General features: G+C 45.0%; 1 protein-coding gene across 7 annotated transcripts in view; it reads right to left on the bottom strand.

Moving 5' to 3' along the window:
• Positions 1-19,995, bottom strand: part of NPNT (nephronectin) — a 75,569-nt gene extending 55,574 nt beyond the window's left edge. The window contains exons 1-3 of one of the 7 annotated variants that reach the window (XM_044767441.2): positions 19,726-19,965; positions 17,682-17,782; positions 2,915-2,965 (exon numbers count right to left, since the gene is read on the bottom strand). In XM_044767441.2, coding sequence (XP_044623376.1) covers positions 2,915-2,965; positions 17,682-17,782; positions 19,726-19,796 — 223 coding nt within the window. In that variant the 5' untranslated portion in view covers positions 19,797-19,965. Of the gene's footprint in view, positions 1-2,914; positions 2,966-17,681; positions 17,783-18,676; positions 19,202-19,725 lie in introns of those variants that run through there. The other 6 variants (XM_044767445.2, XM_044767443.2, XM_044767442.2 and 3 more) reach the window with 6 other exon arrangements.
• Between the last annotated feature and the right edge of the window lie 6,750 nt (positions 19,996-26,745).

Genomic DNA, 26,745 nt, shown 5'->3' with positions numbered 1-26,745 from the left:
CGAGGAACACGCTAGAAGCCTGGGTGTCATCCTTGCTATCTTTCTCATTCCTCACAACCATCACCATCACCAGCCACCATTTACTGAATGTGAAGTAACCACGAGCCAAGGATGAGCAAAGAGCTTTGTAAGTATGCTCTTGTTTGATCCTCTAAAAATCCCATGAGGCAGGGCTCTTACCTACATTTTACCAAAAAAGAAGCTATTGCCAGAAAGGTTAGGCAAGTTTCCCAAGAACTGTTTGTACCGGCAGCGCCTGCCTGCAAGCCCGGGCTCCCACCGTGGTCCTGGTGCTGCAGGCCTCTCATCCCTTCTTTCAGCATCTTTCCATACCTAGCCATCTCCCTGTTCCCACCACCACTGAAGGTAAAACCTAATTTCTCACCAGGTTTAGTGTAAGAGCCTCTAATCCTGAGCCTCAGATAGCTATTTTCTAAATTGCCAATCAGGAAACGTTCAGAAATTGGCCTCAGAACCTTAAGTGCCTACAGGTCCCAGCTCTCGCCCTGAGGAAGGGAGCCCCGTGGTACATGGACCACATGCTCTTTCCACGGGGCAGCTGCGTGCAGCTCCAGCCCATGGGTTCCCTGCGGCAATGCAGAGATCCTGATTTTCAACAAAGCCTGATGTTCACGTTTCCTATGAATCACTGGCAACTATTTCAAAGAATGCTAGGACACTCTGTAAGTGAACCAAATTCACTTGTATGCTAGATCCGACCCTTTAGCACCAGCTTATAACCTCCAAAATACAAATTCAGTCGTGCAATTTCCCTGCTTAAAATCCTTTCAGTGTTCCTCTACAACGTTGGGATAAAGCTAATCTGTTTAAGATGACATCAATGGCCTTCCACGAGTCAGCCCATTCCTACTCCTCCCACAGCATCTCTCGTCGAGGCCCTTCAAACATAGACCCCAATGCCGGATTAAGGTTCTTACACTTCCTGGAGTGTGCCCTGCACTCTGGCTCTGAAGTTTTAATGCATTTTTCTGTCTGGCCAGGGCACCCTTCACTTGACTTACAAATCCCTCAGGATTTAGCTGAGCCACCAGCCCATCACTCCTGGGCTGCGATGCTCCCCTCCTGCGCCCCCTGCCCCCCAGATATGCTCTCATAGTATCCTACCTTGAAACACATGTGTATCAGAACACACCCCTTCTCCAGTAGTGTCATTGTCTGTGGGGCTTCAACACTGACAGTAAATGACAGGAATGCCTATAGCTACATCTTATTGATACGGTATCTGCAGTGGTTGGCCCAGAATCAGGAGATAGCACTGAATACACATCTGTGAAATGAATGAACCAACTAAACACCAGTGAGTCCGTGCAACCTTCCTGACCCCTCCAGCAAGAAGCAATTCTTCCTCTGAACAACCTCAGCTCTTTATCACTAACCCTTTCCTACTTTAGAAGGACTAAGAGACAACCATCTTACCCGATTAGCTCTCCCAAGCAAGAGTCCATGTTTTATTAATCTTTGTATCTCCCCCAGCACCTGACTTAGCACCTCGCCTCCAGTAAGCTCTCAATTGTTTGTTAAATCACAATAACTCTGAAGGTAATTCTACAATTCCAGTTCCTTCCAGTCCCTTTTCCTTGGTTAGGTAAACGAAACTGTTCTCCAGTCTGAGGTTTGCAAACGGATATTCTTAGAGAAGTGGGAAAGGAATGGGTCAGAAGCATAGATGGCTATCCAATGAGAGTTCTTACCTTAGAAATGAATAATTTAAGAAATTTTCTACTTCCAATTGACTACTTCCAAAAGATGGACATGGGAAATAAAATGCACTTAAAAACATGCTATTCCATGGGTACTATGACGGACCCAAGTAAAACACCTTCCAGAGTTATTTGTCTTCTCTATATTGACCCCACAGCAATAAAAGCTAACATTTGTCACAAGGCACACTACTTATGGCCAGCAACAATCTTGCAAAGTAGGTTTAAAGATTAGGAAATTGGGCTCAGAAAAGTTAAATAAAACATCTGGTATCTCAGAGATGCTAAGTCACAGGAACAGGTCCTGAACCCAGATCTGTTGGTGACAAAGCCCACATCCTACTCTTTCATTGGCAGTGCCTCCCTAACCTCAGCCATGGCTCTGCTAGTTAATCTTGTGACTGACAGTAGATTTTTTAAGGCTCCCTAAACAAAGAAATTCCTTAACTTTTATTTCTAGCCCTATCCATTTTGTTCCCAAATGTTTTTATTAAAATCTTCCCTTAAAAACATTTTTTATGATGTGATAGTATCTTTCATCTATTAGTTTAAAGTGTGTTGTCTTCTTGGCACCAATTCCATTAAATGGAATTTCATATATTTCACCAAAATTTTCCACTGAAGTTTCATAAGGGTGATCTATGAAGTGACACTATTCACTTCCAAAAATATTTTAAACAAGGACTCCTTTATGTACCAAAACAACAGCATGAGTACTCATACGTGCTATTATAACATCTTATGTATTCTACACAATAAAAATACTTCTTACCTGAATTTTCCCATGGAGAATTAATGAATATGAGACACAATTCCCTCAGGTTAATGATAGGCTGGTGTTAGTACTTTCATTTGTAGACTTTGTTTTTTTATTTGCTTCTTTAAGTTTTAAAAATATAAACTGTCCTTTAGGTTAGAATGGAGGTCAATTTATTAGATTCATAAAATAGGAGAAAGGAATTATAAACTGAAAAGGAAAAGTTTAACGTGATAACTGAAATAAAATTAACTTATTGTAATTACGAACAGAATAAACACATCTCTATGGAATACAGTTTTCCCAAAAAAAGAGTAACTGAAAAACACAGCTAATGTTAAGTTTTATTGATAACTTTGTGAAGTTATTATTTAGAAGTTATGCCTTTCAAGACACAGATTAGCCAAAATTATTGCAAGAAATATGATCCTCTAACCTTTGAGCTGGCACCTTATCCTTGCTATTCTCTGCCTTAAGACGTAGAAAGCTGCAAAACAAATGTCCAAAAAAAGAAATTCCAGATCTTTTCTCTGCAAGGAGCTGGACTGGGGCATTTATCAACTTGTTACATTCCCGGAGACTTACACATTCAACTTTCAGTGCTTTTCTGAAACAACAAAAAAATCTAGGACATGTTTAAAATAGTAATATTTTAGTCACCATTTTGTCATTAAAAAACATTTTGTAACAAAAATATTAACCAATAATTGAAGTTGTGCTATTCTTCCACAGTCCAAATTCTAAACTATTTCAACCATTTTGTGACACTGTACCTTCCCATCCAATTTTTCATTTTCAGAATATTAATTTTTGGTTCCAAGAGACAGTATCCTTTTATTTAAATGAGTGTTGGACAAAATATCTGAAAAAAATTAAAACTTTTGATCAATGAAGAACCAAGGCTGGTAGTTTTCCAGTTGATAATCTTCACTTACCTGTGTCTTACATGCTGTGTGCTCCCTTCTCTTCAGCTCTGGGAGGAAATACTAAGGTTTTTTTTCCTTTCCTTCCACAGCACTCTCTTCTTGCATGGCTGCTTCGGTTGTCAATGGCAACAAGAATTACTGTGAAAGCTCAGCCATTCCACTTGAAGATACATAAATAACCCAGTTTAATTGAAGAAAATGGAAGAAACTTGAACCACTACTACTAACGCTCAGGGTTCGACCAGCCTAGCGGTCCTCGAGGCAAGAGAACGAGGATTTATCACTTCTCCCTTGGACTAATGCCTTCTCTCTTTCAAGCACAAAATTTTCACTTTAACTTTCAATTTGTGTGTTTATTTGTAGAATTTAAAATCCGGTGAATGGAGCCTTCTTTTGGGTAATATTAGAAGAAAAAATTCTAAGTCCAAAATGATTCAACTAGTGTAATAATTTAACTATTGATCCAGAGTGATTGCTCTGTATGTTTAAAGGCATACGTTACATTTGCTTGTTAGAGATTATTTTCGCATTGGTTAGATTTACAACAAATTAGTGTTTTGTTTTTATTGTTGCTGTTAACCTTAAAAGAACTCACCATATCTTGATGCTGACACATTTCTTAAAATAGGGTAATGAAATATATCAGGTACAATGTAAGCAAAAAGCTGAAAATAAATCAAAGCATAAATTGCAAATTATATTCTAGAACACATATTAAGGAAAACTGTTTATGACCGTGGTCATGTATGAGACGGAAAAGATATAAAAGGATACCGTTTCTTTAACACTGTTGAATTGCCAATTTTGAAAAGTCTAATTTACTGAGAAAAATATATTAAATGGTTTTAAACAAAGGTAAAACAACTCAATAAAGAATAGCAAACGTGATTATTTTCTAACCAGTTGTATTAGTATCAAGCAGCCAAGCAGTTCTGTGCAGTTTATTTCCATCTTACCATATTTTAAAGTTGGGTCACATTTTTCCTACTTATAAATCAGCCTTGACACACAGAGATTTAGTAAATTTTATGCTATCAATACCTATGCCTATTAAATAAGATTCCTAGCATAAAATTTCAGCCTATTTCCCATATTTAAAAATTTACATTTTAAAACTCCACATAACTGTATTTTAAATCAAAGAAATGTTAAGCCTGGAATAGATTACTTCCAGGAAGTTTCTGGGGTCTACTCTCTACTGAAGCATAAGGAAATTTTCATAGGCAACCATCACCACAATTTTTGTGAAAGTCACCAAAAATAAACACCCTGCATGCATTTCTGTGGTGTGAACCCCACTGCGAGAAGCCTGAAACAGGACTCATCAGAAGCATATAATATAGGAAATTTGTCCCATTTTCTCCTGATGATCTGTTTCCCTACAGCTGTCATGAAACAGCCGCAGTAGGAAATACATGCAACCCTGCCAGCGGGGCCACTCAGCTGCGGTCTCCGACTCCAGGAGTCTCTCCTGAGACCGCCCGAGAACACTGTCTCAGTTCGTCTGCCGGCTCTCAGCGATGCAGGGCCCGGTCAACCATGGTCAGCACTCTGATGATTCTATGAAATGGTGACTAACACTAACCAGAGAAGCTCAAGGGTTCAGGAACCACTTTTTCTTGCCTGCTGAACACAGGTTTACAGACGTGGAGCCAGTCCTGGGCTTCGGACAGCGTTAAGGAAAAGGAGGGGGGTGTCCCTCAAGGAGCTGAGCCCAGTAATTTCTACAGGGATCCCTGTCTTCTGGCGTAGAGTTTGAGTGACTGTACAGGACTATAAAAAGCCCAAATGTTAGGCCAAGCCTAACCTCTGAAAAGGAACTAAAATGTTTCAGGCGAAGATGGCTGACGCAGTTTCCACAGGACGCAGACAGGAGTCACACAGCCCCTCAAGCAAAGAGCAGAGCGTGACACATGCGCCCCCTTACAGGTGACGATGGCAGGTACATGCATGAAAGGAGAGGTCCTCCCTGACATTCCACTTCTCCTTCTCATCCCTCATCTTCAGTTAGGACAAGTCATAACTTTAAGAAGTTCTCAATACCCCACGTTTATTTCATGCTGTATTTCTCATCGTCAAAAAGGTTGATATTCGCCTGGCAAACTCTATTTACAGACAGCCACCCAACTCTGTTCTTTTACAACCCCAGCATCCAGGACAGCACACCCCACGAACAGCATTCTGAGCAAGAATCCGGAGGGCCCCGACCTTCAGTGCTCTCCTTCACACGTGTCAAAGCTGGAGAACGCATCAGACCCCAGTGTAAGAGCAGAGGACAGAACATTTAGCAAAGCTACGAATTACTTCATCATTTCATATTTTCTTCCCCAAATTTGTCTCAAAAAACAGTTCTGCCTTAGTTAGGAAATGAAACTATACATGGGAACATCTTAATTCTTGGCCATAGACACCAAGATACAATGAATCTTTTCATTCATCAATGATTTTAAAATTCAATCCAAGGGACAAAGGACCTTGAAACCACCATTGTCTACTTGAAACACGACAAATTATTTATGTAATCACAGGAACTTGGGATAATTTATCCAGTAGAAACCACTACCATAGTAAATATATACTATATAAAATCAACTCTAAACACTTGTGTACATTAAAAATACAACTAAGCACGAGCTGCCATTTGCGTTTCTCTAATGGTCAACGGCTTTGCTATTTGTTTGCATGCAAAGATTTGGTGGATAATTACCAAGTGCCTACAAAATCTTAACACTGAAATAAATTAGGAAGGACCAAACGCTTTAGAAAAATATTTTGGGTGGCACAAAACTTATATTTGGAAAGTCTATCTGTAGAGTTAGTTCCTATAAATTTGGCAACACACACATTTGATCATATAGGGATTTTTCATAGAAGCTGAATTTGAGAACTCTGATTTATGAAAATAATGCTAAAGATTTTTGAAAAATAACACTTTGGCAAAGCAAACATAAATCTAGAAATTTCCAATTGTTTCTTCCTTGGGCACATTAGCATAAATTTAAACTGCGATGACGTATTTCCTAAAATTTCAGAGTAAAGTCAATAATATCTACAAAACTTGTAATATCTACTAAATAATATCTACTAAACTTGTGATAATGTTGTAATAGGAAAACAATGTCAACTCTGGACAATTGATGTCATGAATCTACAGAATAGTTAAAGAGACAGTGAGCAAATGAAGTGTTCAGTTAAAATTTAGCTGACACTAGGTTGTCCAAAAGTCAATCACCTATGTCAAATCCTGAGTCTCAAGGAGGCTGTCCCCTGTATCTAGTACGTACCAAGGCTGTCTCCAGCCTCTAGTTAACATATGGCAGAAAATAAGGGCTTCCAACTAAATAGAATTAGGAAAAAAATGGTTTCTTCTCTAAAATCAAATACTAAGGCTAAGAAACCAGATGTGATTATTCATATCTCTTTTCCTTTCCATTAGAGTTCAGAATAACAAGCTGACTTAGCGGTGTCGCATCTGGCTAAGTGTAAATTACAATTCTTGGGCCCGGCCTAGTGGCATGGTGCTTAAGTTCATGTGCTCCACTTTGGCGGCCCAGGGTTCGCCAGTTCAGATCCCAGGTGCGCACCCACACACCACTTATCAAGCCACGCTGAGGCAGGCTCCCACATGTAAGTAGAGGAAGGTGTTAGCTCAGGGCCAGTCTTCCTCAAACAACAAAGAAAAAAACCCCTACAATTCTTGAGAGAATCTATGAAAGAACGTGGAATGAACACATAGATATTTGTCACTATTTTACCATACTTAATAATACTTTATCATATCTGGGCTGTAATGTGTCCTTTATGCTGGCTTTATTAGGAATTTTATTAGAAATTCTATTATGACCATAATTATCTCTTTAATTATGCACTAGTAGTAATTAAGTGATGAAATCAGAAAATTTAAAAAGCTTTAGCACATTAAAATGGAAAATTTCTTTATGTTTGATATTACTTAACTGAACTCTATACCCTGTAACACACCAATTCTTTAGTAACTAGGTGTCCATTTGCCACTGACTTGCCCACGGAGACCCCCAGGGAGGTGCCGTCAACCACGTGAGGCCTATGCTTCCAGCCTTTTTCTATGGTTGTAGTCAGTGACTGATAGAACCTTGAAATTTTTCAAGCCAAATTTTCTTGGCTATGTTTCATTATCTTTGAGAACTGATCATTTATTTGTTCCTATGAAGAAATGGAAGATCTTGGCCCCGGCAATGTAAACTCCTCAGCCCCCCTCCAGGTTGACACAGGGTGACAATGCAGACGGGTCACATTCTTGGATGGTGTTGACATTGGAGGAAAGGCATTCAAAGCCCCCTCTCTGCTTCTCCCAAGGAGACGGGGCACTTACTGGACTGTGTCCTCTCAAGACACACTTTGACCATCTTTTTTTTTTTTGAGAGAAAGATTCTCCTAGGGCATAGGAGCATCAGGGTTTCAGGATCCATTGCCCCAAGGGTTTCAGGAGGACATGAAATTGAGCCCTTCCTCACACCCCACTGAAAAGGACTTCAGTTTGGGCTTGGATGACACCAGGAAGAGTACATTCCTCAGACCTCGCTTTGAGCCTGTTCAGGCCTAAGTGGCTTATTTGAAGCAGCCCTCCGTGAGGTCCAAGCAAGCTAGGACGACAACCAAGGCTCACTTTAGCTCCTTCGCACATCTGTAACAGCCAGGAGCTTAGGGGAAAGGAACACTGGTCAAGGATGCTGTCATTCCTTGTTCCTGGCTTCACTGGCCCTTATTCCATGTAACAGCAAATGCTGGATAAACGATGCCTGGAAGCAATGTTTGTGCCTCATCTCTTACCCCAAGCCACAATCTGCACGGAAATGAATAAGTGCCTAACAAAATGGTTGAGTTTATATACTGATGTCCAATGAATACAAAAATAACAACATACAAAATTGATATAAAAAATTTTTCCACTGATTTCTTTGCAGAACCTCCTTATACTGGATCCTAGAAGACATCTATTCGTCCTTCATTTACAACGCCTCTGGATACCAACTCCAACAACTGTTGATTGATCTTTAAAACACATGAGCCAAAAAAAAAAATGACAAGAAGGAAAGAAAGAAAAAATATATGGGCTGACTTGTAATTAATATTACAGCAAACTTCAGGACACGGTAGGAGATCTCAACTTGAAAGTGTCTTCTCTAACCTGGAGTTGTCTCTGTATAGTTCACCCATCACGGGTAGATATTCTGGGCTGGATCAAGCTGAGCCATCAAATAGCTGAGTATGTACAATTCCTCTTAAACTGTGTACAGAATAACTTTCCATGAACCACACATCTGGAGTTAAGAGCCTCATCTTAGGTTGGAGGGTCTCATATGGACAGCTGTACAAAACCACCTCTGGCTTCATGATAGAAATGATGCTGCAACCCTTCCCACTCCGTCACTCCCTCCCACTCTGGGCAGGACCACGAGAAAGTCATCTTTCAGAACTAATGTGGGAAAAGCCATAATTTCCCCAGATAACTGGTTTGCTTTTTCCCTAATAAACAACATGAATTATATGAGCAATAACACTTCCCTTTTTCCTTTGGCTACCAGAAGCTGAGTCAAATTATAAAACATATCTAGGATCTCATGGCTTATATATCTACATTTAAATAACCTTCCTCCCAACATCTTCCCTTTTGTTTTATCCTTTTTTCTCCCACTAGCCCTTGTTAATCCTATTTTCCTACTTTATTGCATTTATTCCTGGAAGCCACTTCACATCCTGCCCCAAACAAGATAGGACATAAACAAATAGAAATAAAGAAATCAACTTCATCTATCTTATAGGGTATCTTTTAAGGAATCAAAAATAGAAAGTAACTGAAGGTTTCCATTCTGTAATATTATCCATGATTTAATCTCCTTTAAGTTATACATTTTATATAAGAAAATTTATAAAAGTAAAATGAGAGCTCTTTCATTATTATACTTAGATAAAACTAGGATGTCTCTATAACTCTCCCACATCTACATGCACATAACTGATGATGACCACGCAACGATATTTACTGCAGCATATTTCATAAAGTCAAAATATGGAAAACCACCCAAATGTGCAGAAAGAGGGGATTTTTCAATTAACTATGGTACATCCACAGAAAAGGCATACGTCCAGCCATTTAAAAGAGTGAGTCAGGTTTACAGAACTGACAAGGACCGATCTCCAAATGTAGTACTACATGAAAAAGAAGACACACAGTAGTTCATACTTTACGAAAAAAGAAAAGTTTGGTAATGCTTACAAATCTCTGCAAAGATCAATAGAAAGAGCAGTCGCCTGTTGGGGGCTGGAACCAACACAGGGACATTAGGAGGACTTAGCTTCGCAGCCTTCTCTCTCTCCATCTGTCTTTTAATTTTTTATTTACGGATGAATTTCTTATTTTTTTTTTAAATAAGATGATTTAAGTATATAATTGGGATAAGGTTTGGAATAACTAATGGGAAAGATACTCCTACAGTTTTAAAGTCACTTTTTAAAAGTATTTTGGTACAATGATGCTTTAATATTTCCTGAAAATCTTTATGTCACAAGAGGTATCCTAAAAAACTTTATTCAGATATCAAATTCTACATACTCCTCCCTAATAGGTCATGGGTCTAGCAAAAAAGCAAACATTATATACACAGCTATAAAAATCATGGCTGAACTACAAAGGTAATAAAAGGTCAGTGCGTTAAGCCATTCCTAAAAGAACGTGTGAGTCTTTCCTATGAGTAAAAAGGACCTCACATCCATAAAAAGTAGACAACTGAGGGGCAGGAAGCCAGGTGGAGACCCTGGCAGATGCACAACCTCACCCCATCCTCCCCATATCAAGCAGGTGCCTCTGGTCCAAGAGTCAACAGATGAAAAATGGGGCAGAGAGACCTTCACCAGCTTGTCCCAGTGGTTTTTGGGGAACGAATAGGAATCAGAGCATCCTAGAATCAAGCATCAAATCAGATTCTTGATGGAGGACTGCCAGAGCCTTAAGTCAGCATTGCAATCCAGTCTTTCCATTACCAACTTACTATGAAGTAAGAACCCATTGGCAAATTGTTCAAAATTACAATTGTATGTGCCATTTGACCAAATATAAAAAGTTACCTTCCAGAAATACTGTACCACACGCAAAATGATATTTTTTTCAATGCATGTTCAAGGTTGCTTATTTTAGAATTGTTTGTATTAATAAAAGATTAGAATCAACATAAATGTCTATCAATAAGAAACCAGTTAATAAGTTATGGTATAGCCATACAATGGAAAACTATGAATCCCTAAAAAAGCGAGCATGCTCTTCATGTACTGATGATAAAGAAAGCCTTCCAAGATGTACCATTGAGAAAAAGAAGCAAGGTAAAGAATGGTGCACACACGAGGATTTCATTTGTATTAAAGGGGTGAGGGGGATACATAGGAATTTGCCTGTAAGTATCTAAAGTATTTCTGAAAGGTACACAAAAACCTGACAATACTTATTTCTCTGAGGAGGGGTATTTGAGGAAATGAATGCATTTTCTCTTAAAGATTGATGGAAAAATTTTAAAACCTGCACAAAATTTCTGGGAAAGGGGGGAAAGTATCTGCTGTGATGGGAGGAGGGGGGTGATGAAGATTAGGCCATCAGAACCCTCTCCCCTTCCCTTTCATCTCTCCCATGATGAACACCTTCCATTACTCACTGAAGGATGCTGCGTAGAATCACTCAACATCACCAGATTATCACTTTAAAAGCAGGAGGTGATTCAAATGACGCAAAATGCACTTACCATGAGTTCTACAGATAACCCCTCCACACACACAGAAACACGGGACAGGACATGAGTTCTACAGGTGACCCCCACACACACACAGAAACACGGGACAGGACATGAGTTCTACAGGTAACCCCCCCACACACAGAAACACACACAGAAACACGGGACAGGACATGAGTTCTACAGGTAACCCCCCCACACACAGAAACACGGGACAGGACATGAGTTCTGCAGGTAACCCCCCACACACAGAAACACGGGACACGACACCCGCTAGAGCAGGGAGAAAGCACACCTACACTTCGGGAAGCTCATGGACAGGTTTCCCAGTAGCAAGTGCAGCGCCTTTTCAGGGGCCAGAGCGGCTCCTTGGTCCCAGCGCGGGCGTGTGGGGGCACCTGCCTGCAGCCCGTCCTGTGGCAGGTGTCCGAGGGCAGACCCAGGGGCTGAACTCACAGCGACTACAGTGCCTCCCTTCACTTGGCCTGACCTCCCAGATTGAGAAGTACTGAAATTTCTAATCCATAAAGGTTAAGACCTGCCCACATTAACTTTATGAGGGGCTCTCAGGAAATCTGTAGATCTTAACAGTATTACATAAGGATAAGTTCTAATGCGGGAAAAGAATGAAGGAACCAGCTAATTTCTGTGAAACTTAACTTTCAAGACACATACTCAAAAACTGCCTGTTTGAAAGGTCAAACTTCAACACAGAGTTTAGTGTGGAATCTGCATTCCAAGACCACTTGAAGAGACCCAAAGTACATGGTGTTCTCAAATACCATGTTCACGGAAAGCAGTGGTTGAAAAATCTTAGCGAAAAACTTCACTTCTTAAGGATCTGGAGATTCAGGTTTAGTTCTGAAACTGGTTAGAAAATCGCCCACTGCTTTGCTCTTCTTCCTGCCTCAAAAAAAGAACCAGGCTCTGCATTCTCACCCCAAAAATCAGAGGAGGAAACTACTCCCCATTAAGACGGTGAAGCGGCCCAGCTCCATGTCGCTGGCCCCAGGACCTGCTGGCAGCCTTCGAGGTGGCTCTGGGCAGCACAACCCGCCTTGAGACCCCCAGTCACTCCTGGAGCACGGGATCTACGGGCATCACGGAGCTTTATCTACACAGCACTAACTTCCGTTCGGCGCACGCTGACGTGGTCGTTGACTACAAGGGAAGGGCATTGACCGGGAATAACATCTTTTTGGAAGGAACAATATGTGTAGCTTTCAAAGCCGATTCCAATATTTCTTATTTACTCTTGATTAAGAAATTCTAAATAATCAAAAACAGGTGTAATCGGGGCTGGCCCCGTGGCCGAGTGGTTAAGTTCGCGCGCTCCGCTGCAGGCGGCCCAGTGTTTCGTTAGTTCGAATCCTCGGCGCGGACATGGCACTGCTCATCAGACCACGCTGAGGCAGCGTCCCACATGCCACAACTAGAAGGACCCACAACGAATAATACACAACTATGTACTGGGGGGCTTTGGGGAGAAAAAGGGAAAAAAAAAATTAAAAAAAAAAAACAGGTGTAATCTATATAATTTTTTGACTAGAGAGAGGAAAACAATCACCAGTCTAGGCAGCAAAAATTAATAAACCATGCTCCATTTACAAGGCTAAGTTTCTGAACCCAGATATGAGTAAGGAATGAAATACGAAATTTAAATGTTTCACTTATTAAATTGAAATTCTCTGGTTAAACTAATAACCTTTTCATTTGAAAAACAGAAGGAACTAATTCAACAATGTAAGAATGTGCCCATCATTTCTTCCAGTGGTCCACTATCGTAAGCTAGCATACATACTATCCAGCTAAAATTATTTGAGAGCTCCAAAGTAGTTTCAGAATGAATGACTGCTTCTTGGTCCCTATGCAGCAGTAACCTGTGAGCTTATCTAACATCGATAAGAATCCAAAATTTCCCCTTTGCATGGCAATTGTACAGCCGTAGCTTTAACTAACTTCAGGGAGGGAGTGGGAGGAAATGAGGTTAAGAACTAATGAAGCAAAGGCAAACTCGGGTAGGTTTTACATCTTTCTAAAATTTCCAGAGAAACATAACAAAACATCTACACTTTGCCTGGTCGTCAGGAAAAATGATACAAAACCACCCTAATTCACCCAATTTCCTTCAGAAACCCAAAATGCTCACTGACACCCAAAGAACTCAAAAACTGAATAGCTTTGTGGAAACCTGGAACCAGCAGTGCTTTGAGTTTCTCTTCACACCTCTGCAAAGTGCTCTCAACAGAAACACGACTGTCCAGCCACACCTGCGGCCAAGGCTCCAAGAACACAAAGACCAGCCCGCAGAAAGACAGCAGCAGGAGCCTATCTGCTCTCTCCCATATCAAGGAATTCCCAGATGGACTTTAGAGCTGCGGCGCAACCTAGAAACCCGCTAGTAAAATAAGAAAACTGCAGCTGAGAAACGTTGAACAGGTAATCAGGTACAAGCGCCACAGCTCGAGTCAGGGTCCCAAGTGGTCTATGCTTTCAGTTAAGTATTGTTTCCAGAGCATTCACAGCTTTTTAAAATAAAATACACAAACCCTGAGAAATCTTCATGACAGAGCTCTCTGCTTGGTAGGAGTAGAGAAATTAAAACAGCTAAAATGAAGTGTGCCATTAACATGATGGAAAAGTTAAGGAATAGAATAAGTACAGAGCAAGAAACAAATATTTCGTGACAATCAGTGATTAAGTTGCTGTGTGCTGTAAATATGTAACCATTGGTGTGTTATGAACACCTTAAGAAAATTTCCCTTTACAACAAAGAGCCACATCAATAGTCAATAAAGGCAAAGCCCAGAGACAACCAGAAAATCACATTTTGAATTCCAGGATGTAGAGATTGTTGACGAGTCAAGAATACAAAACAAAGAATCAAAGGACAAGAGAAAGCAAGGGGTCTTCTAGTGTCTTTGATGAACACACGAACTAGGAAAGCACAAGCTGCCTGTTTCTGGAATAGGTCCTGCTTCCCCGGCTGGTGGGATGCAACGCTGGCATGCAATGCCCCGGGCAGGGTGCAGGAGGACCACTCCTACATCTGTTTGGGGGGCATCTCTGATGCTTCCTCCCTTGGTCCCACAGGGAAGGACAGGAGTGTGGCTGAATGTGGCTTTGTGGCTAGACACAATGAGCCAGGAGCGGCGGCTGAGCCCTCTGTAATGTTCACTGGTCTCTCCAAACAAGTCCATGAAAAGGAGGGTAGCGAGCCAAAATGAAAGGCAGCATGTTTTGTGTAAATACATACATTGGCTCACATGAATATTGAGTCAAAACATCTCACAAATGCTCAACCAAATGGAATCAACACTCACCAAAGGGCCACTGCATGAGGGCATGAGGTCTGATAAATAATATAATGAGGGTCCAGCTCCCCAACTCACACACACGTTTAAGAGGTAAACTGGGAGGTGCTGTCTATTGGTGGGGACAGTTTCCTTGTGCTTTGCTGTGCTAACTTGAAGGAAAATTCCAAAGCAAATGATTCAGAAAAACAAGAAAGAGAGCACCTTCGATAAGGAAGGGAGCAGGCTCCTCCTGGGAAAGAGCCCTGAGGGTGTCAAAGGGTCAGAAAGGCAAGAACATTTCCACGTTAAATTTCCCAGAAGCTCTTCAGAATTTTTATAGGTAATCCATTACCAGATGTAACTGTTAAAGGACAGCAAGGCATTTCCCTTGGATAAATATAGTGACAAAGGTTTTAATTTCACAAAAGCTTTCTTGAAAACTAATCAGGAGTTTTCCATTTGTTCCCAGCAAGTCTCTTTTGGGGGCAGTTCTTCCCATTTTGAGCTGCCCTCTCACCCCCACATTCCTCCACCTGCTTAGAGCAAAACAAAGATGGGGATCTCCAGACTGACAAGGGACCTTTGGACTATCTGAGATCCTGGAAAATAAAACACGCACAAGGAAACATTCATCTCTGAACTCATTTTACAACTTTGCCATCTACAAGATTAAAGGTAAAGATCCATCTGGCCCTTTTTAATTTAAAGGCATTTTATTTTATTGCAACACAGAGAACCTTGGAACCGTTTTTTATTTTGGCAATATAAATGCAAAAATACATACATCATGCCTCCAGAAGCAGAGCCTGCCAGCACAGTACGCCCCATTCCACAACACCATCTCAGTAGCCGTATTCCTGTGCATTTCTTTAATTTCACCAAACCCGTATGTAGTATTTACTCTGTGCCAGGAATGGCTGTAAAAGTGCTTTACAAATCACAACTTATTTCAACTTTGCTAGTCCTATGAGGTATTATACTATCTTAGATCCATTTCAGAGATGAGGAAAATAAAGCACAGAGAGACTGAATGACCTGCTCAAGGTCACACAGCTAATCTGAACCCAGGCAGTCCTTCTCCAGCGTCCACGTTTCCCTCCATTATGCTGCCTCTCAAACCTTCACCAAATTTAAGTCAAGAGAAACTGATTTGTGCAGGTCGTCTTACACATTTTTATAACACGACCCTTTAAATAATTAACTTATGCCATGATGCAGTTTCCTCAGATTCTTGAGGAATAACAAGAAGGAAAAGACAAATATTATCAAATACCATATTTGACCGCTTTGCAATCTTTTGGAAATAAAATACAGGCACAGAAAATAACTTTTAAAAATGTCCTGTATCTGCTGGGAAAGCTACTATGCAGAAAGCGAAATGCTAGGAAATCACTTAGATGTTTGAATTCTGAAATGTCACGGCAACTTTGAAAGGTCTTTACACTCATGCAGATTCAGGATCACCAGGCTGGAGTATATTAGAGAAAATCTAACTACATGGTACAGGCACATAGGACAGCTCCCACAGGCTCTTTCTGGGGAATTCCACAGTTGATGAACCTCTAAGAGACAGAGGGGGATAGAGGAGTTTCTGCTTGGAATGCTCCTATCACATCTGGCAGAGCGCACATCCACTCTGACGCCTCTGCCGACTCTTGGCGTGCTGCCCGCAGGGAGGGCGCTCCACCATGCGCCGGGCACTCTGCCAGAGCAGCCTGGTCCTGGGAGGGCTGGGCACTGGGCACACTTAAAGCACTTCAGCATTTTCTTTGGGAGTGTCCTGCAAATTAAGGCAGCAAAGGAGGAGGAAACTCTCTCCATTCCTGCACAGGAATGACTCCTATTTTACTGGGTGGGTGTGCGTGTTGGGAGAGGTGAGTTGGGCCAGGAGAAGGGTCTTTTCTTCACCCTCTGATTGTGGTAAGTCTGACTGCTCGTCACATTCCACACCTGTGGGCTCCCACTGTGCAAATACTCTGACCCTGTGGTGTAACGGGCGGAAGACTATACCAGATACCCTTCTTCTTTTTGATCATCTTCCCTTAACGACAACGTTGAGCAGACTAAGCAGTAGAGGCACAGCAGCTGTGCGTAGTTCTTTCGTTTGCTGGAAACTGGATTTACCACCATCGCCCTTTACAGTAGGATACAATGGCACAACTGTGCAAAAACCATGGCCCGGTGGTTTGCAGGTAGCAGGCAGACAAACATTGGTCCTCCTTACTTTCCACCCCTAACCAGAACATCAGCCCGCATGTGCAATTACAGAGTTGACCCATCACTGTCGCTCTCCCTTCTTCACAAAGTTCAGGACAGACATCGCCTGCTATTCTCAAAGATTAAAACAGCTGAGAGAACTCCTAACTTCTCTGAACTTAAACTCACTTGATTCCTCACACTACCAACAGAGCTCCGAGGCAGGTTCCTCCCTTCTTAACTACCCTCCTCCAGTCCTCTAAGCCCCTGTCTCATTAGCAGTAAAACACCGGGATCTATGGAGCCAGCTTAGCTCCCATCCTCTCACCAGACACGCCAACCTAGCACTGTAAAGATGCCCCCAAAATTTACTTGATCATTTGGGGATTTTTTTTCAAGGGGGAGTGGGATAAAATTTTGAGGTCCAGATAAAATACTGGGAACAAACTTCTCAAACTTCTGTGATGTGGCTCTGATTTCTACCATTAAAATATCCATTTGTGATCATAGAAAAGGTAAAAATCAGTGTTCTGATTTGACACATTACATGACGTTCACAGAACTCATAGAACGTAAAAATGTTTTTTCAGAGCTGTTCTTTGATTATACCAGGTGGTCCGTTTAGAACACAGTCAATACAATCTCACTTCCAAACAAGATTTACAAATAGGCCACTTTACACGATAGCTAAGGTAAGGATTTTCTAAGTGCTCTCAGAGTCAGAGTTTATTTAGTGTAAATACAGTCTAGACTCCTTATCTTACCCCCATCTCAGAACCCAGAGCCAAAAGAGTGAGCCTGATGAGAAAAACAGGAGCTGGAGATACTGGGGACAAAAGCTAAAATGAGCATCCCCGGTGGGTCTCTGTGACTTTCCAAACTGACCCTTCCTGCAGGTGGCTCAGGTTGGAAAGGGGCAGAATAAGGAGTCGGGGGCACCTGAAACCGCCATGTCAGAACCACCCCACCTGGCCTTGCTGGTGGAGAGCCCACCTCCGGGGAGCTGAAGGCCCTGGGACGATACTCACGCTGACACTGTCCCCAGGGACGGCGGACCCAGCCCCAGCAGCAGTCGATCCTCCCACCATAACGGCACAGGCCAACCGACGACACCATCTGCCTGGGCCACCTACCAAACAGAAAGATTCAAAATAAATAAGGGCACTTTTGAAACTAAAAGTAGTTTCCTCTTTGTTATTATTTTAGAAACAAAATTTAAATCACATCCAACAATTTTCTATGAACTCCTTCATGCCTGCAGAAATTTAAGAATAAGACGCTTTTGGGGAAATAGTTCTGCTGTGATCTAATTTCAAGTTTCAGACAAACACCCTCCCTCCCCCACAACGCACACAGGAGCAGGGACAAAAGGAGGGAGGGGGCATCCTTTCTTAAATGGAAATAGCACCAGCTAAAGCCGAGAATCCTCAAGGCTGCCACCACAGGCTGCTTTCCGAAGCCTGAAACAAAATAGTCTTCAAAGACCCACACCTGTTACTGAAGGGAAAGCCCGCTCTGATTCGTCACAAATTGAAAAGTATTGAATCATATAAGATATGTCAAAGCAGAGAGGAAAAAATTCTGCCTTATATAAAGGGTAGACGTGGGAAGCGGCAGAAAGAGGGAGGTTCCCCCAAAAACTCTGGGACATATGACTCTTTGGCAGAAAAAGTTCCCAGAAAAAAAATTTACTAGAAAAAGAAGTCGAAATGAAAACACGGAGAGTTTAAAACGCAGCTAACATCTCAAGTGTCCTTGTGGTCTGAGACTTTCCCGCATCAGCAATTCAGGTTATCTTCCCTCTAACGTAAATAAGGACTCGAGAGAGTGTTCAACTCCAGGATACCGATTTATCCACCAGATTTCGCTGTGACGCCTTATTTGGTAAATCGTTTCCTTGTTTTCCCCCAGAGGATCAATATTTTAATTGGCTATTTTAGACATCTTTCTAAAGCTACTTTAAAATCGTATGCATAATCACGTGACGTATTTCTTGTTGTCAATGTGCACGCAAGAAACTCACCACATCCCCGAACGCGGGCCAAGTACTGCTTTAATGAAATACCCTCCGGCCGCAGCCACGTTTTCTTAAACTCTCCTAATCTTTTCAACTCCCCTTATCTCTCCCTTCTGCCCCCAAGTCCAAAGTACAAAATAACCCCCAACTTTCTATTTCCTCGACCAGCTGGTAAACAAGCGCCTGCGCTTCTCCTCGGCGCCCCACTGCTCCCCTCGGTTGCCCTCCAGGCACAAGAAAGCCGATCAATCGTGGGGCTGATTCGTTCCAAGACCGCAGGTCAAACAGGTGCGCGCCCTTCCGGGCGGCGCGCGGAGACGCCGGCGGGCGGGGGCGCTGGGGTGGCGCCGAGGGGGCGGCGGAGGCGGTGTGCCCCCGGCTGAAGGCGCTCCCGGCCGCTCCCCTCCGGTTTCTGCGCGAGCTGCCGCGATCCGCGCCCCAGGCGAGTCTGGTCTGTGGTTACGGGGAGCGGGGGTACCTGAGCGCGCCCTCCAGACCGACACCCACACACGCGCACACACTCACACTCACACTCTCTCTCGCCCGGGCGGATCCGGCGGTGGAGAGCAGGCTGAGTGACAGCGGAGCCGGGGCCGGGCGCTGGAACCTGTCGGAGCACGCAGCGGTCGGCTCGCCCCGGGAGCTGTGCGTGCACGTGCACTCACACACACACGCACTCGCAGCGTTCCCTCCTCTCGGTCCTTATTTTGAGTTCCCCTCCCCGGGGAACACCAGGTGGGGAGGCGGACAGGTCCCTGGAAGCAGGGTCGCTCCCCCCACCTCCGTGCGCGCGGGAGGCAGCTCCGAGCCGAGGCCCAGCCCGGCCCCGGGAGGTGTCGCACGAGCGCGGTCTAAGCCCCCGGTGGGAGCTCCCCGGCCAGGGGTCCCGCCGTCACCCCGCTTCAGCGGCCCAGACGCCGGGCTCGCCCCCGTGCCCGGCCCGGCTCCCCACGCCGGGGCCTGGACGGAGAGACGCCCCCGGGCCGCGCAGGCCGGGCAGGCCCAGGACGGCGGGACGGGCGCGGGGAGGGCGGCGGGGCACTGGGCCCACTCACCGCGCGTCGAAGTCGGCGGCGGCGGGCAGGTAGAGCGCGGCGCCCAGCAGCAGCGCCACGAGCAGGTCCATGCGGGCGGCGCGGCCCGGCGGCGCCTCTGCGCGCGGGGCAGGACGCGGTGCGCGGCGCTCGCCCGCTCGGCTCCCGGAGCTGCGGGCGCCGGACCCCGCGGCCACGGGCAGGCGGAGCGCGGAGCGTCCGGAGCGGGTCTGCGGCGCGGCGCCCGGAGCCCCTCCGGTCCCTCCCGGCGAGGGGAGGCGCTGCAGGGGGAGCTGCGCCGCCGCGGGGAGGGGAGGGGAGGGGAGGGGAGGAGAGAGGGGCGGAGCAGGGGGCCTGGGCTCGCCGCCCTCCTGGCCCCGGCGCGGGGCGAGGCGCGGGGCCCTGGGCGGGGGCGCCGCGGGAAGACGGCCAAGCGGGGCGAGCGCCGGGCCCGGAGGAGAGCGGCGAGGCCGCCCGGCGAGGGGCAGCGGGGCGCTGGGGGGAAGGGGAGACGCAGGAGAGGGGCCCGGGTCGGGGTGCGCTCCGCGGGGTCCGCCCCGACAGGTGGGGCCCGCCCCGGCAGGTGGTGCCCGGCGCGAGCGCGGCTTTCCCGGGGGGCGCAGGAGCCGCGCAGTGTCTCCATGAGGGAAACCACAGCACGACTTGGACAGAGGAGCGGAGGCGAGCCCCGGGGTTTCTTCTCCCGCAGAGTTGGCAGAGGCAGATGTTTTGCTTTGTAACCAACCGAAAGAAGTGTTCGGCTCTCCGGTCGAGTTTTGGAGGGACGCGCAGGACGCTCCCGCCTCTGCGGGCCCGACCCGCGCGCATCCGAGGGGCCGCCGCGGCGCGGTCCCGGGCGCGTGCCCGCCGGAGAGGGAGGGTTGTTCCGAGGAGGGCCTGGCGGTCCTGGTCTTGCGGGAGGGTTCAGAAACCGCTTGAAGCCGTCACTGCTCTGTAGTTGCGGGCTGAAGTGTATTGTACTAATGGACTGTGTTCAAGTGGAAACACGCGGCGATTACCCTAAAATGCACGTCAAGACATCGGTCACCCTCTTCCCAAACCCTCCCCGAACGACTCCGGGGCCGTGAGCTGCCGTCTCCTGTACCTCTCAGGCCTGCCTCCTATCTCTCTCTTCCCGATCCGTGGCCTCGCCTTTCTCACCACTCCAGGCGTGCCCCTGCCTTAGGCCGGGACTCCTGTTCCCTCTGCCTGAACCTGGACATCTGCGAGCTCGCGTTCTCACTTCCTTCAGTCGTTTCTCAGATGTCACCTCTTGGAGGAGACCAACCATGATCACCCTGTGTAACATTGCGACCCCCACGCTCCCCCTGCCCTTTCTCCGTACCACTCACCGTTCAGTTTCCTGTTTAACCTGCTCCTTTCTTGTTTGTGTCTCCTTTCTGCTAGAATGCAAAGCTGCAAACTCTGCAAGGGCGCGTTCTTTGTTTAGTGCCTAGAACGCTGCCCGGCACCGTCTAAGGTACTCATAAATGTTTACTGAATGGCTTTGTTACATTACAGACCCCCTCCCCCCGTCTTTATATTCTTTTTGAGGTTTCTCAACTTCAAACTTTTAATGGAAAAGTCTGTGGCAGAGTGGCCTCACTATCCTGGTCTCTCTTAAAAACAGGAATTTTCTGCACCAATAGGAAAAATAATGGTTTCAACTTAAATGACTCTTTGACTTCCAAGTTGTTTTGTGTTAGCAAAACAAGATTCTATTTTAATCTCAGGAAATATCCATGCCAGTTCAGGCTTGGGGCATTATTTTAGGCAAACAGCTTGGTGTCATCCATTTCAGATCTTTCTAATGAAAGGAGTCCAAAAATGTAGGAGTCAAAATATTTTTTCTAAGGAAAGTCAAATTTTTGTAAGTATAATGTAGGCTTGGATCCAGGCTCCAGTGGCTACTCCTTAGCCGTTTTGTTTATTGCTTCCTGGATGGGATTTGCAAATAAGCTGCACCAGAGCCATGGATGTTTAGGGAGAGAGGGGCTAACCTTCAGGCTACAACTGGAGATGGAAGGAAAGGAGGGGGAGAGCTGGGTGAAAACAGGGCGAATATCGGGAGCAGAAGTGTAGCGCTCCCATCTGTGTGTCTCTGTTGTTTTCTTCCCGTAACTTTTCTTTGGCCTCGAGAACACTCAGGCATCTTCCTTCTTCGTTTGGACTCTCTTCATTACCCCTCCATCCAAGCTTAGCTGACACTTACCCAGGAAGCATGTTTGATGTTTTGCTTGGCGGAGACTCCTGTGGAATGTGCTTCTGTAACCCTGTGCCCCCACTAGAATAACTTTTTTTTTTTGAGGAAGATTAGTCCTGAGCTAACATCTGCCACCAATCCTCCTCTTTTTGATGAGGAAGACTGGCCCTGAGCTAACATCCATGCCCATCTTCCTCTATTTTATATGGGATGCCTGCCACAGCATGGCTTGACAAGCAGTGTGTAGGTCGCACCCGGGATTTGAACCAGCGAACCCCAGGGCCCCGAAGCAGAACGTGTGAACTTAACCACTGCACCACTGGGCCAGCCCCCTAGAATAACTCTTAATGCATTGTGTTGTCATTGCTTCTCTGCCACTCTGGGCTTCCCAGAGACACTAACTGAAACAATGGCAGGGCAAGGGCAGTTGTCACTACATCCTTGTACCCAGCACAAGGCCTGGCCCAAGACTTAAATTCAGCCAATGTTAAATAGACCCAACTGGATTGGCGTGAGTTCTGCCTGGTGAACTTTAGCGTCTCCCTTGAGTGTATCAGTCCCTGTGCATCATGGGATGAGGAGACTAAAGGAATTCCAGGGTCTGACTGGTCAGGATGCTGCAGTGTGACCACCAGTGAGCATTCCAAAAAGAGATGGGGTTCCCATGGGAGCGACAGTTCACACTCTCAGTCTTAAAAAACAAGAAAGAACCAGAGCAAAACAGCTTTCTTGTAGCAATGTCTGTGCTTTTCCAGTAGGATAACCTTCTGGTTAGGTTTCACGCCGGGCAACAGCACCTTGCAAGCAGCAATCCCAGTTTCCTCACGCACAATGATTATCTATCACGGGTCACAATGTGATACAGACAAACAACAAAATAGAACAAAACGAACACAACTTCAAACACTTGGAAATTAGAAGCTCTTACTTATTTAGTCTTTTTTTCCAACGGATATTTATTGAGGGCCCACGACGGATCGGCTCCTTCTAGCTGCAAGGACCTCAGCTGGGAAGTTGTGCCCTGAAAGAGTTTACTTTGTGGTGATGGCATGAGACTGTCAATGCCACAAAGAGAGGGGGCAGGAAGGATGAGGTGATGGAAGGCGGTAGTGTGATGTTAGGAGTGACTCGTCACCTCCACGCAGGTGACATCTGAGCAGAGATAATGAAGTGAAGGTGTGGGGTGGGGCGGTGTCCAGGCAGAGGGAGAGAAGATGTGTTTTCTCCATCAAGTTCTCATAGTTGGGGTCATGCAAACCGTTAAGCAAGCGCTTGCTCCCCCATTCCATATGCAGCGGTCGCATGGGGACAGGGTTACTGCCTTGGAAACTCCTGGTAAGAAAAGAGAAGGATGAGGAACACACAGCTCCTCATTGGCAGTAACTCTGCCTGGAGGCTGAGCTGGAATCTAGAGGCTTCTCAGCCCTGGTGGTGGGGGACGTGCCTTGGTGCACAGTCGGCTCATGCCCGCTCTTCGGCTTGTCCATTCATCTTCCAAGGCCGCGGCAGAGGTGACTGCTGGAGCCTCTTCCTTCCTTGGGGCTGGACGTCACTGACAGTTCTCCTTCTACTGGTACGAATTGGAAGCCTGAGCGTTGCTTTAAGGAGCTAACAGAGAGCACGTTTTCAGGCCAGACTCATGGTTTCTGTGGCTACAATTTCTTTAAAACCCTAAAAGGTTCTGATCTAATTGCTTCCAGTCAGTTCCTTGTGCAGATAGCCATAACCAAAATCTTTGCTAGTGCCAGTTCTTAAGCCTGCTGTGTTTCTCTGCTTTCCCCCCCGTCCATCCCTCCTCTTGCATGTTAGTGGAGGCCCCCTTGAGGCTAGCTGGAATAACAGGGGGTTTGGGACAACTCCCTTACTTCGATCCTCACCACAAGGCTTGGATCCCTTCATTTATATTAATGTTTGGGGCATAAAAGCAGTTTTCTTTTTCAACCCTGGGAAGCCTGAAATTTCTGGACATTCTCCTTTCCTTCCATTTCTGCTTTCAAAACAGCCAGTTCTTGTATGAACCCATCTCTTTCTTAAGATACCTTATGAAAGCAACAAGGAGCAATAAAACACCCTAACATTTCATTTTTCAACGGTGTTCCCTTTATCTGGATGTATGCTGTGCCTTGCAAGTGATCATGTGTAATGATTTTACAGAATAGCCTGATAAGTGTCACAAGCTGTCCGCCTGTACATGGCGGCTACAGGTACACTGCCGTCAGAGCTTATCCTCCTTCCAACTGTACGTAAAGCCAGCACTATCTAAACTCTTCTAAAATACCAGAAAAGGGGCCGGCCCTGCAGCCGAGTCATTAAGTTCGTGTTCCGCTCCGGTGGCCCAGCTTCACCAGTTTGGATCCTGGGCACAGATGTGGCACCGCTCATCAAGCCATGCTGAGGCGGCGTCCCACATGGAAGAACTAGAATGATTTACAACTAGAATATATAACTATGTGCTGGGGTTTGGGGGAGAAAGGAAAAAAAAAGAGTAAGATTGGCAACAGATGTTAGCTCAGGGCCCATCTTCCTCATCAAAAAAGTGTACCTTAACCCCCCTCAAAAAAAACAGAGTTCTTACAAATTATTACTAAGAAGTCAGTATCTAAACTTGAAAAGATAGCTTTCTCATATGTGCACAAAAATACACACGTATACACAGCTCATCTCAGATATTAATACCAATGCGAAAGCCCTCAAAAATGATTAGCAAATATAATCTAGGAAGGTATTAAAAGAATCCATTTTGATAAAGTTGGCAGAAAACCTCCATGTGGGTAAAGAGTTAACAAAATCCTTTCCCCTTCTGCATGAGAATTTGACCTTATGTTAACTTTCTGGCTCTGTTCCCCTGGCAACCTGATAAGGTGGTTTGTGAAGTACGTTGCTGTGTTGCTGGTAAAAATGCACCCCTGAGTGGTGAACTGCATTTGGACAGGGAGAACCAAATATGCCTGATAGAAGACCATAGCATCCGGCCAAGCGGAGTTCAGTGACTCTTAGAACTGGGCATGGCCACTGCAGAGCCCTTGGACACGGCCTCTGGGGTTGTCACAAGAGACATTGGCTCCGGAGGGTCACACCTCTGTCAAGGATTTCTCATCCTGCCCCTGAGCGTTCTGCTGTGGGAGGAGTTGCACTCCTGTGTGGTCCCCATCCTACGTCCTTCTGGGGAAACAGGTGCCAGCTGTGACCATGGTGGTTTTGTGAGCCTGAGTGTTCTGAATGTTTACCTAAACCCCAAAAACTGGAGGGTGCTGCAGACTCTATGATCAGCACTACGGACTCCTGAGTCTCTAAAAAACCTATCGATAAAAAGAAAGACATATATATATAATCTCAAACTAAAAGCCAGAGTAAGGTACATCGTGAATGCTGGGAGAATTCTTATGAATGTCAGAAGCGAGCTGAGGATGCCCATGTCAGTACTTTGATTTTCTAATATTCTGGAAATGTTATTTGATGCAATTAAACAAGGAATAATATGAGTTTTGAAAGCCAGAGGCGAAGCTCCCATTAAGCAGATATGGTCACGTAACTAGAATAGCTAAATAGTCATTGAAAAATTTATTGGAAAAACTAAGAATATTAAGTAAGATAGTTACAAAAGTTGGTAATTTAAATACATAAACACAGGGGCCGGCCCCGTGGCCGAGTGGTTAAATTCGCGCGCTCCGCTGCAGGCTGCCCAGGGTTTCGTCAGTTCGAATCCTGGGCGCAGACATGGCACTGCTCATTAAACCACGCTGAGGCAGCATCCCACATGCCACAACTAGAAGGGCCCACAAGGAAGAATACACAACTATGTACCGGGGGGCTTTGGGGAGAAAAAAGGAAAAAAAAATAAAATCTTTAAAACCTCTTCCTTAAAAAAAAAAAAAAGAAGTCAGATACAGAAGGCCACATATTAAAAATAAATAAATAAATAAATACATACATAAACACATACCTATATGGAAAAGTTAAAAATATAATAAAATATTACCAACTTAAAAGATTAATCTTCAAAATTTCATGCCAGCTTTCTCCTGACAAACTGAAGGCGTTGCCCTTTTCTTTTACAGTACATGTCAGAATCCCACAACCTTCGAGGCAGCTCTCACTGTCAGTGTTCCTCATGCATCTTCAGATAATTCTGCAGCAGCGATGGCGGACTTTGTTTGATAGGCCTTTGATTCATCAGAAGAATTGAAATAGGCACGAATGGCTGACCAAGAAATTAGAAAGCATTTTCAGGAGTTACAAAATAGAGTTCTGTTTAGTCTGCTACCTTTCAGCCTTTTAAAAATTGTTTCTTGGGGCCAGACCAGCGGAGCAGCAGTTAAGTTCACACGTTCTGCTTCAGCGGCCTGGAGTTCGCCGGTTCGGATCCCGGGTGTGGACATGGCACCGCTTGTCAAGCCATGCTGTGGTGGGCGTCCAACATATAAAGTAGAGGAAGATGGGCACAGATGTTAGCACAGGGCCAGTCTTCCTCGGCAAAAAGAGGATGATTGGCGGCAGATGTTAACTCAGGGCTAATCTTCCTCAAAAAAAATTGTATCAATGATCTGATACAAATCTTAAAGAAATTTCAATTCATGTTTTCATGTATAAAGATAGAAAGATTCTTCCATGTTGACAATAAATTTTTAGTATCACAAAACCAGGAGCGGTCACACTAGCCAGCTTCCTTAGCACGTCACCCCCAGATCCTTGGCGTAAAGCAATACAAATTTCTTTCGTTAGTGTGGTACAGCGCAGGCTGGACAGCTCTTCTAGGTGCTCCTTTACAAGTGGCTATTCAGGGATCTGGGCTCCTTCCGCCCTGTGGTTCCTGCTTCCTGGCGCTCTCCCCATGTAGC

This window comes from Equus asinus, chromosome 3 (genome assembly GCF_041296235.1).
Source record: "Equus asinus isolate D_3611 breed Donkey chromosome 3, EquAss-T2T_v2, whole genome shotgun sequence".
NCBI lineage: Eukaryota > Metazoa > Chordata > Mammalia > Perissodactyla > Equidae > Equus > Equus asinus.
This window is presented reverse-complemented; position numbering and strand designations above follow the sequence as displayed.